Raw genomic sequence first — 16,423 nt, 5'->3', positions numbered from 1 at the left:
AGCGAAAGGCACAAAATCTCCAAGGAACCTGGGCAGCGCCGGATCATCCGCTCACTGCAGATCTACACTGTCTGTATTAAATGCGAAAACAGAGCAGCAGAAAAGCCCTACATCAATGCCGCATTCGGGTGGAGATTTTTAAATGCACAACAGGCCAAGTTACAGCTCCCCCAGCAGCCATAACTCAGCCTGCTTGGACATGGGGAGCGTTGAGTTTGGCTGTACACGCTGCTGGCTGTAACGACTTCAGGCTGGATCCCGCATTCCGGTTGCGTCGCCTTGTCTCCGGGCAAAGCTGGCTTCAAAGACGGCACCAGCAGAACCCTCGTGAGCCCAGCCCCGTGGGAAACGCCGGGTTTTTGGTGGGAGGTTTGAGCGTGGTGGGTCTAGATAGGTGTCACGTTACCCATCCTCCTGGATTTATCAAGGAGAGGAGGGTAGAGATGTGGTCGGGACATGATTACCCCCCGGTCCAGCTACAAATCTGGAGCAACCTTTGCGGGATGGATGAAGGGCGTTAGGAAAAGCCTGGCTCGGTGCGGGCACTGGGTACCTCCTGCCGTGACCTGCCCCAGGCTGCAGGTGACAAGGTGGAGGATTTGGTGGACCATCAGCATCCCAACCTGGCCTCCCTCACCGGCTCCCCAAAACAGCCCATTCCTCCCCATTTTTCACACTGGCCTCCTCTCTTGGCTGATGAAGATGGGATGAAGAGTGAGGTGGAAACCTCAAAGCCAAAGGTGCAAAATGCAGCACAGAGAGAGAAACTCAACCAGGTTGTGGGCGAAGCGAGCTGAGGGAGCCTCTGGTCTGCCTCCAGGGAAGCCCTCAAATCCCTTCGAGGAGCCATTGGCACAGCCTGGCCCTTGGGGAATCATTAGGGACTTTTCCCTACAGCTAAGGGAAATGCGCTCAGAATAAGAGAATTTGGGGAATTCAAGCAAAAAAAATCGAGGTGAGAGAGGTGATGACAAAGCAGATCTGCCGATTTAATTTCAGTTTCATTTTGATGCCTAAAAAAAGAACGAGTCAAACCAAATTCTGAAGCAAAACACAACAGAACCACAAGGAAAAGTCTTTTTTCCTTTCCTGACCCTTCACCCCCTTCGGGTTTTGGTTGAAACGCTCTGGCAGCATCACAAGTTTTGGTCACCTCAAGCAAAACAGCTATTTGGCAAATGAAATTTTCAGGCAATTTTTTATTTTTTTTTTTTTTGCTGCCGTTGGAGCCACAAAAGCCCAAAAGAGGCAGAGTAACGTTGAGCTCATGGTCCTCCTTTCCCCTGGTGATGGGCTGATGGAGAGGGATGACCCATGACGTACTTCTGGCCATGCACCATTTTAACCAGCCAACTCCCAACAGCAAAACCCACCCCAGTTCAGAGAAAACTGCAAAAAAAAAACCCTCAATCAGAGGTGACGACAAACTCCTTTATCTGAACTTAATATTTTAGTTCCAGCACTGTCGGGACTCGGGCCAAGACACGGAGCTGAAACAGCCTCAGGAGCACTGACGGATGCTCTCCAGCTGTCGGAGGAGAGGTGGTTGATACCCAGCCTCACCCTCTGGGACTTCTCCGCCACCTCCAGCCCTGTGGGGTAGGAGACGGGACTCTTTTCTGGGTGATGTGACAGGGATCTAAGGGATGTGTTAAAACAGCACGGTCCTCTGAGTGACGGAAAAATGCATTTCTAACACCAAGGCACTAAGAGATGCTTGGAAAGCGAATACGTCCGTGACTTGCCCCACACAGCTGGGAGGAGGCTGATTCCCCACCTGGGGGGAGATGCTGGAGGTGGGCGCCGCTCTCTGCACCTCCGGCCACATTCGGCCTCACCAGGATGGACCTAGTGATAACGGGGAAGCTTCTCTTCACTGTCAGGGACGACAGGTCCCAAAGCAGCTGTCTGAAGAGAGCCAGATGTGGGATGTGGCAGCATCACCTCCATCCCCCCACTGCCACGGCCATCTCCCACCTCTGCACGGCAGCAACCCCCAGGAACGCCGAGAAAATGACAACCCAGAATGAAAATGCTCCTCAAGGAAAACACGCCACAGGCAGCACCCCCTTAACCCCATTGCTTAACGCAAGGTGCCAAGTGGGGACAAGGACCTTGCTTGGCTGTACCCCAAGCCCAGGGTACCACCATCCCCCGGTGCAGCCGAGCTCTGTGCAGAGTTTGGCGGGACACAGACCTGCGCAGAAATCACAGCTGGAAATGGTACCCACCAAATCAACCCTACTAAAATCAACATCAGATGCTAAAACGCTGCAGGAATATGTTCAGAGCCGGGCTGCTGTCACCCATCTCTCCAACTCTGGTCCCCATGGGGAGGGATGAAGGGAACAGGAGTGTTTGGTGAAATTTCTTGTCATTTTGAGTGCTGCCTGGGGATGATCTGGCCCCATGGCACGTGTCACCTTGTCCCCCACAGGTTCTGCGGCCCCGGTGGGTGCAGGCAGGAGGGAGAGGGGCTGGGGGTGCCTCCGGGGCTGTGCTCAGCCCTGAGTGGCCAGACCCCTCTGCGGTGCAAGTGCTGGCCACAGCCCTGCTGACTGTGGGGAGGGAAGAAAAAAAAAAAAAAAAGAAAAAATATATATATATATCATCCCGGTTGCCACAGCAACGACCAGCTTCTGCCTGCCTCAAACTTCAGAGCCCACCCAGAAGGAGCTGCTTTCCTCATCCCCGTTGCCTGCATGGGTTTCTCCTCCCTCTTGCCTGGGGTTTTTTGAGCACCCAGGAGCCCCAAGGCCAGCCTGAACCCCCAAATATCCCACTCCTCATGAGGCATCTCAAGATGGGGGGGGGCCGTGCATGAGCTGCTGGGTCTGCAGTGGGGTTTGGCCCGCTCAGCCCCACTGGCGCCTCGCACCCGATTTTGATCTTCAGCTGGTGGGTGCTGCTTGTGCCAGCACACCCCAAGCATCCCATGGGGTCCCCCGGCTGGGATGCTGCCTCAGGGGAGCTGCTGGGGGAGTGGGTGCCCCTTCTGCACCCCAAACGCCGACATGCCCCGAGGCCGGCTGACAGCCCTGGGTTTGCAGGTCTGCGCTGCCTCCAAGGCAAAGCCTTGAGTGAAAATTTCCACTTAAGCAGCCAGCAGCACAACAGGGGAAGGGACTCAGAGCCTGGCTGCGCCGGGAGTGAATCTGGGCTTTTAATTATTTATGCTTCACCTCCGTGCTATGGTGATGAGAGACAGATCAGACAGAGGGACACAGCCAGACAACGGAGGGAAGGCTGCAGCCTGTTTCCCCAGAGAGGCCAGTTATATGATTCAGGTGAGCCAGAGAGCTACCAGCCCCTGCCCGAGCGCTGCCCCACGCTTCTCCCCTCGGAAAAAAGGAGAGGGGAATCCCCCCAGCATCTCATGTCTGGCTCTCATCTCTGCCACCGCTTTTTTTTCCGGAGAGTTTAACCCCAGGACCGAAGGGTTGGGGAAGGGCTGCCAACTGCCCTGGCTGTTTGAAGCTCCCTGGGGGTCTTGTCGTGTCGGATGGGGACCGGCCGTAGCCACCTGCCAGCGGGGCGGCTCTGGGACAGCCACCGTGACCGCTGTGTCCAGCTTTGAGCCAGCAAACCTATTATCTCTTCTCTGTACGGGGGGTCTGACCCTGAGGAACTGCTGCTCAGGGTTCAGGGCAGCATCATCGAGGCTCGGGAGGACGCTTTGTGGCGGGGTGCCCACTGACCCAGCCTTGCTTGGGCCACGCTGGACAGCAAGATGAGCAGCAGGCACGGCCACGTCGCTGCCGCGATGGGATTTTAGGGTGCTGAGCACCCTGAAGAATTGGGACCTTTCTCAGTCACAACTTTAGAGGGATAATCAGTCAGATCCATGGGTAAAATCTCCCAGGGATTTTCAGGGGGGAAGTTTGCTTAGCAGGGTCTATGGTCCAATCTTTTCATTTCCTGGATTAGGAAGCCAGGACGGCTTGTCATTTGTCCTGCATGGAGGAGGCAACAGAAACCTCATTTCTTGAGGCTTTTCAAACTGACAAGAGCACCGAGGGACCAGGAACCCCCAGCCTGGCCTCTGCGCTCCCCCCACGGCTGTGCCAGTCCCCCCAGCATCCCAATCTCTGGCTGCGGGGGGAAGCGATGCTGAACACCAGGAGGGAAAATACTCGATATTTTTACTCAGCTCTCCATTTTCATCTCAGTTGCAGTCCTGATATTGCTTTCACCTCTCTCCAGGGAGGAAGGGGCTTTGGGGGCGGGGTACAGGAGCATGGGGGTGTTGGGGCTGTTGCTGCAGGGAAGCGGGTGGGTGGGCGGCCGGGGAGGGAACAGCGCAGCCGAAGGGACGGGTGCCAGGAAACCCAAAACAGGAGCAGGGAGAGGAAAAAAGCAGTCGGGCCTCTCTCGCGAGATGGGAAGGCAGCGTAGCTGTAGCGTAGGGACCCCAAACCTTCTCCTTGGCTCTCCTCCGCTATCAAAGCTTCAGCATGCAGCATTGCCGGGGAGCGGGCAGGGACCCGGCGCAGCAGCTCCCACCGAGGCGGGTCAGGGTGATGGGACACGGCAGCGAGAGGCTGGGCTGCTACAGTCAGCATCCCCCCCGCATCTAGCCCTTGGGCTGGGGGTTTATCTGTACCCCCACCAGTCTCCTTGCGCCCACGGAGGGTGAGGATGAGGATGGAGGAGAGCGACGGGGCTGCGAGCCAGCCCGCCTGCCAGGCAGCTGCGCAGGCTGGGGGAGGATCTCTCCCTTCCCTCCCAAAGATCGCCGAGAAAAGCAACGCTGCAGTTTCTGCTCGTTGAGTAGGAAAAGCAGCAGAAAGGAAAATCAGGGGCTGGGTGGGTTTTTTTGTTGTTGTTGTTTTTGGCTTTTTTTTTTTCTTTTTTCTTTTTCCCTTTCTGATGAAGGGCTGCTCCACCCGAAAGCTAGCGGGCGACAGCACCCCACTTGCCTCCCGCTGGCATCAGCATGGGGAAGAGGCTTCACCATCCTCTTCTTGAGTTCATTCCCTCTTCCCTGCGCTGTGCAGGCGGTCAGGGCAGACAGGAGGTCATCGTGTTACTGGGGGAATCTAAAATGGCTTGGGGGGGGGGGGGGGGGGCTGAAATCATCCTGCACCATCTCCCGAGAAAGGCTGATTCTGCAGCAGGGCCAGCCCCAGCAGGACAGCAGTGCCGGCTGCTCAGCCCATGTGCTAAGCAGGGAAAAGGCTTGGATTAGAAAGCAGGCAGATGATCTGGGCTGCGGTGTGATGCCGGAGAGGAGGAAGAGGCAGCAACCCCTTTGGTCCCCCATGCTGCCCGGCGCCTCCAACCCAGCTCTCCGGGGCAGCCCCTTCCCGTGGAAGCGGCGGCTGCCAGGAGTGAATCACCCTCCCGCCCTTCCTGCCTCGCCGCCGGTGCCATCCCTGCCCGCTTCCATCTGGTCCCGCTGCAAAAGCGACCACGGAGCAGGCACCGGCACATCGCGCTCCGGCACCAGCACCGGCTCCCCCCCAAACCCCGGCGCTTCGCTTCCTCCCACATCCCAAGACCCCCTCCCTCTCCTGCTTCATTCTACAGCAAAACCGTCCCCCCCCAGCTGCGCAGACGCAAGCCGTGGCTGCCAGGGCTGCGGGGATTTTTGAGGTTTTCCCCGACAAGCGCGGGGAGGAGGGCAGGGCCGGCTGGGATCACAGCGAATCCAACGGGCTGTGAGTCTCCGCTCTGCCCGTGTTAGTTCGTCACGATGTAGCAATGTTGGAAATGATTATACGAATGCGTGTCGCACACCTGGGCCACGGCACCGGGGTGTTCCAGCTCATATTTGGCTCGGCGGAGAGGGAAGGTGGTAGGAGCCATCGAGTCGGGAGCGGCAGTTGTATTTGGAGGATGGGAGAGCAATGAAAGGAGCGGGGCTAGCGAACCCCACGCTGAGCTGCCCTCCTGGAAGCTAAGAACAACCCTGCCGAAGTTTTCCCAGTTGGATTACTTTGTAAAGCATCATTCCTACGGAAGGCACTTAACTTCCCAGCCTGTCCGTGTCTGTGCACGGACGTGCTCCTCCAGCTCTGCACCGCGGCGCGGGCAGCGGGGTGGCACTCGGGGACACGCAGAGCTGGCCCTGCGCGAGTGTGCCAGCTAGTCCTGACTTTTGACACGGCCTCACAAGGGCTTAGTGCTGTCTATCCTGCCCGAGCAGGAAATTATTAAATTGGCATTGCAGGAGGACTTAAACAGCCACGGTGCAGACAGCAGATCCCGCGAGAGCCGGCAATGGGTGAGGAGGCGATGCTCCGGGATGCCACTCCGGGATCTGCCGCTCCTCGAGTGCCCTGGATGAGAGGTGGGAATTGTGCTCGCCGTGAGTCAGAGGTCCCCGTGTCACCCCGGCTGGCAGCGACACACGAACGGGAGGACTAGCAGCTGATCCTAATCTTCGCCGCCACGGTATCGCCTGACCCCTGTCAACCCACGGGAGCTTGTGCACGGGCAGGAGGAGGGGAGAGTGGTGGCAGAGGGAAGGAGCTGGCAGGAGGGCAAGTTGGCGTGCTCTGCTGCAGCTCAGATCTCCGCCGAGGGAGGCTGCCAGCCCCGGGCTTTGCTCCTCTCTGCATTGCACAGGGGCTGTGTGCAGGGAGAGGGGGCAGGAAGGGAAAAGAAAATGCTGCCGGAATGAGAATTACCTCCTGCCCCAGCTGATCTCAGCCTTTGAGTCACCTCCATCCATCCCCTCCGTGTTTTCCTCCCCGGCCCTTTGCACTCCTCAAGGAAAGGATGGAGAGACTGGGAAGGGATGGAGGCTGAACAAGACCCAGAGGGTACCAGGTGATGCCACCAGTGACCCCATCAGCCCCCAGGTAATGGGTAGAGGTGACTCCTGCACGGCCCCGAGCTCCTGCTGGCTTGTGGAGCTTTTCAGCAGGGAAAGTGGCAGCACTTCTCCAAGGGGCCATAAGTAGAGGATCCCTCCCTGGACCCAGAAGTGTCCAAAGAGGGGCTGGACAAGGTGGCGGGAGGTCCCAACACGCTTGGGCTGATCCCTGAAGTGTTTGCTCAGCCCCATCCCTGCAGCAGAGTGCAGTTGGGACTCATTTTGGTTTCGGTCTGCTGCCGGCTCGTCCCCACCACCCTGACCCAAGGAAAGGGACACACAACCTTTTCGGGGTCACAGCATTCCTCTTAAGCCCCATCCCTCCTCCTTCCCCATCTCCTTCCGCAGCGAAAGCCCCGCCGGCAGCACGAGGCGGGGATTAGGGCGAGACTAATGCTGGAGCCCCGCAGCCACCTCCCCCAGGCATCAGAAAAGCCAGCAGAAACCTTAAATCAAATGCAGCTAAGTACAATTGCAAAGCTGCAGGCGCAGGCCTGAGAGAGCATTAAGCAGCATTATTATGGCTCGGCATACTGCCGGTAGTGACATTACCGCAACTTAAAATGTTTGGGATCAGAACTGCAGAATCTATTCTTTTCTGTGGGTTTTGCCTGGGCTGAGTTTCCATTTTTCTGAAGAAAATACCTGTTTGGCTCTAACAACCTTCTGCACTTTGCTGTTCAGCTCTCCGGGGCTTTTCTTGCCTTCCTGCTCCCCACCATCAAACACGGACGGATGCTTTGCCCTCACTGCAGCATCCTGAAGGAGCATCCATGCTGAGTCCAAACATTTTCCTTCATCCGTCCTCACTGCCAGGCTGGCTTTATTCACTTCCTCTTTCTTTTTTTTCCCCCAGTTTCCCTTTCTGAAGTTGAATGACACTGTGCTAATTTGTAGCCCGACTCCTCCTGAGACTATTGAGCTTAATTATATTTTTCTCATCGTCAGTGAATGGCTCGTCTATAATTATGCCTGGAAGTGCATTACTTAGGACTAACCTGAGAACAACATCCCCTCTGGGGTGCTAGGAATCGGCTGCTCCAAGGAGCTGTTATTTAAGGTGCTGAACGACGGGGCCCCATGAAGCTTGTGCTGGAGAGGAGCTGAGCGCCTGCTAAATGCTGCCCATCTCTGGGACTCCCATCCCCAGCACCGGCGACGGCCCTTCCTCTCGTAAGTGGTCCAGCCACTGATTACAAAACCTTGAACTGTGGTAGCAGAAGGAAACCCTGGAGAGAATTAGGGTCTGTGCCTTGTTATTAAAGCTACCATCATCCATCGCATGGAGTTGGTCCTGAGCTCCCCCCCCCAGTGCTCCATGTGCATCTATCCTCCATGGCCAAGGAGGATAGATGCCGTGTGCCGAAAGCCAAGGAGTGAGGACAAGCTTTCTGGCCCGCCTCTCTTGCCTGGATGTTATATTTCAGTTGACCACGACACACCAGCACTTATGGACAATTTGCCTTAGGTACGAACGTTATCACTAACGAGGTGGGAGCCGGTGCCTCCAGGACCTCCTCCACCCTTCCAGAGTAGCAGCAGCAAGAGTGATGGCTCTTGGCCGATAAGGGAGGGGAATGAAGCACTCCACAGCACAAAGGGGACGCTCTGCACCTTCACCATAAACAGGATGAAAAAGGGCTCCCTCTCTGGCTCCCTCTGCAAACTGATAGTTGATATCAACGGCAGTTTTTCAGACCTGATTCACAGCCCTTCTTGCCTATTGACTTTACACAAACTATTTCAGCAAATAGGAGATATAAGAGGAAAGAAAGGGTTCTTTCATTTTAATTGCATCGAAGAAAATTTAGGAGAAGCATCTCCTGAACCTAAAACCTACTCCTTAAATGAGCTTACTTTTCTGTGTCACAGATAACATTGTACTCTGTTCAGACTAAAACAACTTTAAGAAACCAATTTACTTGTCTTCAGTACACTATGTTTTTAGCCTACTTTCCTCAGGAAATGGGGCTTACTTATGTGACTGTGCTGTTTATATATCTATATGCCATCACTCCCACACTAATAACTTTTGAACGTGTTGGCCAATTCCAACCAAATCTGACAGAGCAGCAGAGTTTTCAAAAATACTGAATTCTTACAAATTTAATGAAATACGTGGGTGGGTACATATTTTCCCCCACCAAGGGAAAGGCTGCAGAGTGAACTCAGCCATATTATTAGACAGAAGAGAATACACACACACACACACACACGCACGCACACGCACGTACACAGACACATACCAGTGCTGTATAAAATGCCCAGGTGCTGGTAAGCCAGAGCTCACGTTGGTATTAGACGGGGGATATCGCACCCCTGAACCCCAAAGCCACTGAAATGAGCATCAGGATTCCCCTGCCAATGCACCCACTGCCTACTTTGTGCTTTTCTTCCCGTTTGGACGATGCAATTTGGTGTGGGCGCTGCAGGGGAGTGTTTATTCATTTCGAAGCTTTCAAAATAATCGGGCTAATTATATGAAAGCCTTTCTAGCTGGTTCGGGGTTTGTAAAACCTCGCTCTCTTCTGGGTCTGCACGCTGAGAGACCGTCTCTGCAAAAACCTTTGCAAAGGGGAAGAGCTCGAGCCGAAGGGCTGTGGATTTCAGATAAAGTGGCTCCCTCTGCTTGCATGTCAAGGTCCTTGGGGCTCTGCTGTGTGCAGCTGAATTGCAAACCCAAGAGACCCTCCAAGCCCTTGGAGCTGAACCCCTACACCCACCTAATCCCACCTGCCCACCCCACCTCCAGCAAAGCCTAACTCCTGCGATCCTGCCTGGCTGGAGCCGAATAGTTTGGCTCTTTTTGCTGGTAGGTTTTTGGGGTCTCAACATAAACCATTAACACAGGCTGCATAAATCCCTGGGACGGATGTCACCTGCGGTTGGTAACCCAGCACTAATGCACAGCGGGCGTCGTCGCCGGAGTCTGTCTGTCCCCGGCCGGCGCAGCAAGAGATGGGCAGAGCAGCAGAGCAATAAAGGGCTTTTCAACGCACCAGCAGCCCTCGTGCCACAAAAAAAAGAGCAAACCCCCGGGGTCCCGGCGCTTGCTTTCTTCCACATGTGCCTAGACAAGAACAGACTAGTTAAGACCAAGTTAAAAAGGGTGGAGGAAGCTGGGCTGCAGGATGAGCTCTCGGGTCGCTCCCAAAGCGTTTTCTCGTGGGACCAGGTTCAGTTTCAGATGGAGTATCCTCGAAGCCAAGCCCAGTCATTTATTTCTTTGCGTCTTCGCTGATGATTAAAGGGGTCCTCTGGGTGTTCCCCACATCCCACAGCTTTTCTCCTCCTCCATGCACACGGGCGGTCACGGGCTGCATTGTCCCTCCCAACGCGGTACGGGGGAGGAGGGTACTCATGCCTTGGCATTCCTATCTGATTGGACTTTTTTTCCTCTCTCTCATAATTAGTAAGTGGAACATTATATGCCAAGAGCTCATTAAGCATTTCCAACATGGCAGGGTCACATGTCTTCCAATTCCCATTCTCGTGGCTTTCTGCGACCATTACCACCTGGGATGGAGGATGCTCAGCTTCTCCAACCCAGCATCCCACAGCACACCAGAGCTCCACACTTCCAGGATTCACAGGAAAAGATCCGGTCGTTCCGCTGCTCTGCAGACTGTTTCCTACCTAGTGGGATTTTTTTTCTTCTTTTTTTTTTTTTTTTTTTTTTTTGTTTTCAAAGCTTTGACAACAATTGGGTACAACATCAGCTCAAAAACTTCATCAAGCCTAAATATGCTCCCAGAGCAGGCCTGGGAGTCTCATTCACATTGCAGATCCGTCATCAGCAGACATGCTGATAAAAATTTCAGCTGTGACCCTGCATACAGACGATCTAGATCCAACAATTAATCCAGCACAGGTGACTGAGGAGGTACCTGGGTTCTTCCCCTAACCCCAGCCCCTTTTTCCCCAGCCTGGCTGCTATATGTAGCGCTTGCTCAGAAACCAGAAAGGAATGACCATGCTCTATCAAACCAACCCTAAAAACTGATACAAAGAGCCCTGAATTCGGCAGAGGAGCCTTTCCTCCTTGGCTCACCTCTTGTCTGAGAGCTCGCTGCAAGTCACAAAGCTCCAGGCGCATTTTGGGAGACAGGTAGAAGGCACTTGAGTTGGCCCCGCTCTGAGCTGGGAGCTGGACCCTATTTCAACCTAAATTAGATGTGGCCCCTCTCCCCCCACCCTCCTGCTGGTTTTCAGTTGGATCAGGTCCCTGCTCTGAATCACTGAGCAGTCCCGTGATGGCTACAGCCAGCCCGGGGAGCGGGGGCTTCTTGAGGCTTGTCGGGGTTATTTGGGCACCCAGATCTGCTGCTTTCTAGCAGAGCCTCAAGCAGGGCAAACCCTCCCCAAGCATCAGCTGCAGCCAGCGATTTGACTGCTTTTCCACTCCAAATCTCTTTTGGGAACAGAAATAGCTGGGAATCCTCCCAGCATGGGCCAACCCTCGGATGGTTCCTCTTGGCTATAAGTCAGACAGAGGATACGGGCAAACAGCATCTCAGGAGCTCTTCTGCTAAGGGTATCGTCCTGCTTATTAAAGAGGCTAGGGAGAAACGAGGTAAATAACCCAGTACCTCCTAAGTGACAGCTATCAGCCCGTGAGCCCCACACCGTGACCCACAAGTGCAGTCTCCCCACGGTGCAACCACCCCCCCCCGCACAGGCTGCAGCGAACGCAACGCTCTGGGTGACCCCGCACGGCCTCGCCGGCTGGTTTGGGAAGGTCCGTGCGTCCACCGCCCACTCGGAGTTAGCGGAGGGATAATTCGGCTTGGATCCACCCCAGATTGAACATCACCCCTGAGGCTTGGGCAAGCCCAGCAGCTTGGCTTCCCAGGATGCTGCCCGCTCCCGCTTTGGGGTGCAGACAGCACCGACCGCTGCCTGCGCCGGCAGACGCCCACCGCAACGCTTGCCTGCCTCCAGCAGCTTTCCTAAAACCCAACCCCCCCCGACCACCTGCTACGGGAAAAAGTCTTATCCCACTTCTCCCACCAAAATCACAGGCGGCGGGGCGGGACCCCTGCTGAGACACCGCGCCGGGACGGGGGCTGCCTTACCTGGATGCCGCGATCTCCGCTTTCTGCTTGGCGATGGTGGCCGCCCGCTCGGCCGCCTCGACGGCCCGATCCACCTTCTCGCGGATCTTGCTGGCCCGCAGCGGGATGAGGTTCTTCCTCTTGCCACTGACCAGGATGTTCTGCTTGTACTTGCCCTCCTCCTTGGTGCCGTCGGGAAAGGTCATGCAGCCGTAGCCGTGGCGCTTGTTGTTGGCCCATTCTCCCTCGTACTTCAGCCCATCCGAGCGTTGGCTCACCCCGAAGCCCGACCGCTTGTCGTTCTTCCACTCGCCGACGTAGATCTCGGTGGTGGTGGCGTCGATGTCGTCTTCGATGACGGAGAGCTCGGCTTCGCCCTCGCCCAGGCTGATGGTGGAGTTGATGTCGCTGGCAGTGGAGCTCACCGTGCTCATCCCGGCTTCGCTCCGGAAAGAGCTCTGCTTGCTCCTCTGGCTGGCCAAGGAGCTCTTGGACTCGGACTTACGGAGCTTGAGCCCGCTCAGCAGCGACCGCCGGAAGATGCCCTTCTTCTTGCTCTTGAGGATCTCGGCATCGCTGTGGGCCATGAGGACGAAGCCACCTCGGGAGACGGCGGGGCTGCCGGCCACCGCCGGCGAGGAGTCGGGGTGCAGCGCCGTGCCGTTGGTGTGCTCGCTGCGCAGGGAGTTGATGGACGTCCTCAGGGGTGACCTGATAACCGCAGCCATGCCGTAGGGAACGCTCTGCCGGACGCCGTAACCCTGGCGCATCCCTCCGACCCACTGGCCCTGGTATGTCCCTGGGAAGGGGAGACAAAAGCAAAGAGGGGTTTCATGGCACAGCATCCTGCGGACCACTAAGAGCATCAAAATCCTCTGCAAGCCGGAGATGCAAAATACAGCTTGGGATCCCAGGCCCATCTCTGTGACAAGGACTGTAATGTCATGTTGTGGGAAGAAAAAAAAAAAAAAAAACCAAAACAAAACACTTTGGTTGGATTGCAGGCATGCACTCCAGCTGCAGCACGGAAATATCAGAAACCAGCCAAGGCAGCGGAGCGCAGGGAGTGATGCTTCGAGGAACCGCCCCTTAGAACAACCTCTAATTTGAAAGGGAAGGGAGCAGGGAGACAGGGTAGGGGAATTGTTATCCAGGAGCAGATTTTGATTCCATCCATGCCGCCGGCAGTGATCAAAGAGGATGGTATATTACAGTGCATTTATTTATATACATAGCGCCTTTCATCCAGCGCGCAGCGGAAGGGTGTGGCTCTATAGAAATAAAGGCTTCACAGGGTGAGATCCATTTGGTTATTCTCCTCGGAAATGTGCCCCCGTTTGAATTCCTACTTTTGCGTGGGCACTTACTGGAGTTGCTTAACTGGTCGTTAATGGGATGAAATGCACACAGGACCTCTTGGTGGCACCGGGAATGGAGGCACGAGAACCCCTTCCAGCCCGGGAAGCACAACCGGAGCATAACGCCTGCCCTGCGCACCGAAACGCACGGTGGTAATCTGCCTGGGGTTTATAATCCCTTCCCCTCCTGGAGCTCGCTGATTGCCACGCTTTCGCATTTTATCCCAGCCCATTGAACCGCGAGGCTTGTTTTTATTCTTAGGTCAGCTTAATCTTTCCTGGACCGGCTCGAGATGCAGTGGTTCACTGCTCACCTAAGCCCTCGTGGGGCAGATTCGCCTGGCACTGGTCGTGTTGGGATGCTGTGACCGGTCCCAGCCCCGGGCTGCCCTGCTGCCTCCCACCTCCACCTGCTGATGCCCGGGACGGGCACAGGCAGCACCTTGCAGCATCGGGGCCTCCTTTCGTGCCAGCCCCGCTCCCGCACGCCAAGGGAGCCTTAAAATAGACTTGCTGAAACAGTGAACCCTATGAGAACCAAACCGAAACGGCCCCGATGAAAACAGCCCGGCTGATTACCACCAGCTCAGTCTGATAAAGGCTTCCCAGCCCTTCCCTGCACAAGATGCTCTTTGCTTTTAGCAATCAGGCCGTGATTCATAGACATGAGCAACCTGTCGGGTCGACCTGAGCCGGCTCTTTCGGCTGCAAAAATATTGTTCTCTGAGACCTATCCGCCTTGCTGCAGCGTCTTCCCTCTCAACATTTTCCAACGCCCCAGCGGAGAGGATTATTAAAACAGGCTGTGCTGACCAACCCCAGCCCAGGTAAACCCTACCCTCGCTGCAAGGAGCGATCCCAACCCTACAGCTCCACATCCTTTTGCTCTTGTTTCATTCCTCATCCCGATCCTAACCCCAGGAGTCCCTTAGGGGTTTCCACCGCCCGGTCCCCGGCGCTCAGCGAGACGGGTACGGGCTGGAGCAGCTCACGCTGAGCACGAGAACTGCTTCCTGAGAGCGTGAAACCAGCACCCAGGCACGTTTTGGGGTGCACTTAAGGGTGCATCAACTGTCTCATCTAACAGCCACCAGCTCTTTGCACAAACCCCCCGGGGCTCAGGCATCCTTCCTGGTGCTCCGATGCAAGCAATCCCCCCAACGGTGCTACATTATGTGGGTGACAGCCTTGTGCACCCCGAGAAAATGACAGCCCCAAGCTAGGGCGCCCCATGAAGACTGGCTTAGAGAAGGGACACGGAGAGGCAGGGTCAGGCGGGCAGGATTTACAGAGGGTTTATAGGATTAGCACCGGGGAGGGAGGCAGAGCATGGGGATTAGGGCAGAGCAGGGCAAGGAGGTGGTGGCAGTGCCAGCGGGGAGAAGGATGGGGGACAACCAGCAAAACAGCCGGCAAGGAGCTCGGAGGAGACATCAGACACATCCTGAGGTTGGGTGTGAGCAGCGAGCCTGGCTTGCCCCGCTGCAGCCCACTCTGCTGTCCCCAAGAACAGGCAACAACCAGTGCTGTGCACCCACAGCTCCCCCCATGCCCAGTGGCACCCCGGCACGGTGGCTGTGGCAGGGGAGAGCCCACCAAGCTGCTGGTTCATCCCCTGCAGACATGGCACCATCTCGCTCCCCTTTCTGGCTCCTTCCCAGAGCTCCTCAGCAGGACAACCTACTGGGGAGGGCAATGGGCAGCAGCTGGGTGACATTTCCGCAAGAACCCCTGCAAAGTGAGCCCCACAAGGCGGTTTGGGATGTCCTCACACCGTGCTCAGCCTCTTGGTTCCCCGAGAGATGGATTCAGTGGGCTTCAGGGAAAGATGTCGGTGTGGGGACAGGGAGAAAAAGTCCTGCACGAGATCCTTCAGAGCCTGCCCTGCCCACGCCCTGGAATCCCTTGACTCAGTCCCTGGCCCCAGGCAGGTCCCTTGACCTCCCCGTCTCCTAGCAAATCTGGGACTGAAAAAAAAAAAAAAAACAACAACAAAAAAAAACCAGCTTAAACCAAAGCACCGTAAAGCAAGCACGGCCCTTTGCTGAAAACCAGAGGCAGCAGCAAAGAGCAGAACAAAGCGCTCTCGGAGCAGGCGTGACAGCGCATCTCAGCTGGAGCAGAAGCGGCAAATTGGTCACAGCAGGTTACAGCTGCAGCGAGCGCCTGTGCGTTCGTATCTCCAGCAAGGCAGAGGTGCCCGGGAAGCTGTCATCTTTGCATGGCCTTAAAGCCTACTCCTGGAACTGCACGGCTGCCAGGAGCAATCTCTGCATCTCCTTGGCAAGGCTGATTTTTCTAGGGAGAAGATGCAAGGACGTGAGAAGCCATCCCAGCCAGCCAGCCCGTCCTGCTTCTCCCCTCTCAGCATCTGTGGAGCAACTCCCAGCAGAGAGCAAACCCTAAAACCCAAGTCTGCTTTCGTGGGTGTCATTGCTCTCCTGACTGCTTCCCTGCTGGAGGCAGCAGCGTGGATTACCTCTGGGGATTGCCTAGGAGGGCACGGTCACCTCCCTGATGGCCACCAAGACATCTGGCCACCTTCATGGCCACAAGGAAATCCCAGAGATTCCTTCCAGGGAGCTGAGTTCATCCGTCCTCCCTTACCCAAACAGCACTTCATCTGACTTAATTATGTTTTAAACCTCTAAATATCCCAGGATTTGTCCATAAATACTGGGAGGTCTCAGAGCCCTCTGATCTGCATTGCTAAGCACTGTCACCTCCTCCCCTTGCACTGCTCAGCTTAACCCCTGCCCGCTAATGTTTGCAGATATATGCACAAAGTTTAATCTCACAAGGAGCCGGGAGACACTTTCTCCCTGCAGAGGAACCAAGGATTTTATGATTTCCTACTTTACATGCCCACATGGACTGGCTATAGCTGTTTCAGAGCTAGGGAGCTGAAAAGGGAGCGTGCAATGGGAAGCCCGTGCAATGGGGACCGTAGGATGGGGCTGGGTGTAACTGGACAAGCATGTCTGGTGCAGAAGGTCCCCAGACTGATCTGCTGAGGTGCTGAATGGAGCTTCTCAAGGACTTCAGTGCAAATGAAGAGAGCTGAGCACCTCCCAGGGTCGGGGCAGAAGAGCAGATGCCCTCTTTAACTGTGCGCGAGAGGAGACCATGCCTCTGTTGGGATGGGAAGCAGGGAACAAGCCAACGCTGCTGCAATCCTGGCCACAAGCAGA

General features: G+C 55.8%; 1 protein-coding gene across 3 annotated transcripts in view; it reads right to left on the bottom strand.

The window, feature by feature from the left end:
- JPH3 (junctophilin 3) overlaps nt 1-16,423 on the bottom strand; it is a 58,499-nt gene that overhangs the window by 28,050 nt on the left and 14,026 nt on the right. For all 3 annotated transcript variants that reach the window (XM_042797595.1, XM_032996586.2, XM_032996585.2), the window contains one exon: nt 11,896-12,673. In XM_042797595.1, coding sequence (XP_042653529.1) covers nt 11,896-12,673 — 778 coding nt within the window. The remainder of the gene's footprint in view (nt 1-11,895; nt 12,674-16,423) is intronic.

The sequence above is a fragment of the Tyto alba genome, unplaced genomic scaffold (assembly GCF_018691265.1).
Source record: "Tyto alba isolate M040663 unplaced genomic scaffold, T.alba_DEE_v4.0 Super-Scaffold_26, whole genome shotgun sequence".
Taxonomy (NCBI): domain Eukaryota; kingdom Metazoa; phylum Chordata; class Aves; order Strigiformes; family Tytonidae; genus Tyto; species Tyto alba.
Note: the sequence above shows the minus strand (reverse complement) of the source record. Positions and strands in the feature narration are given on the sequence as shown.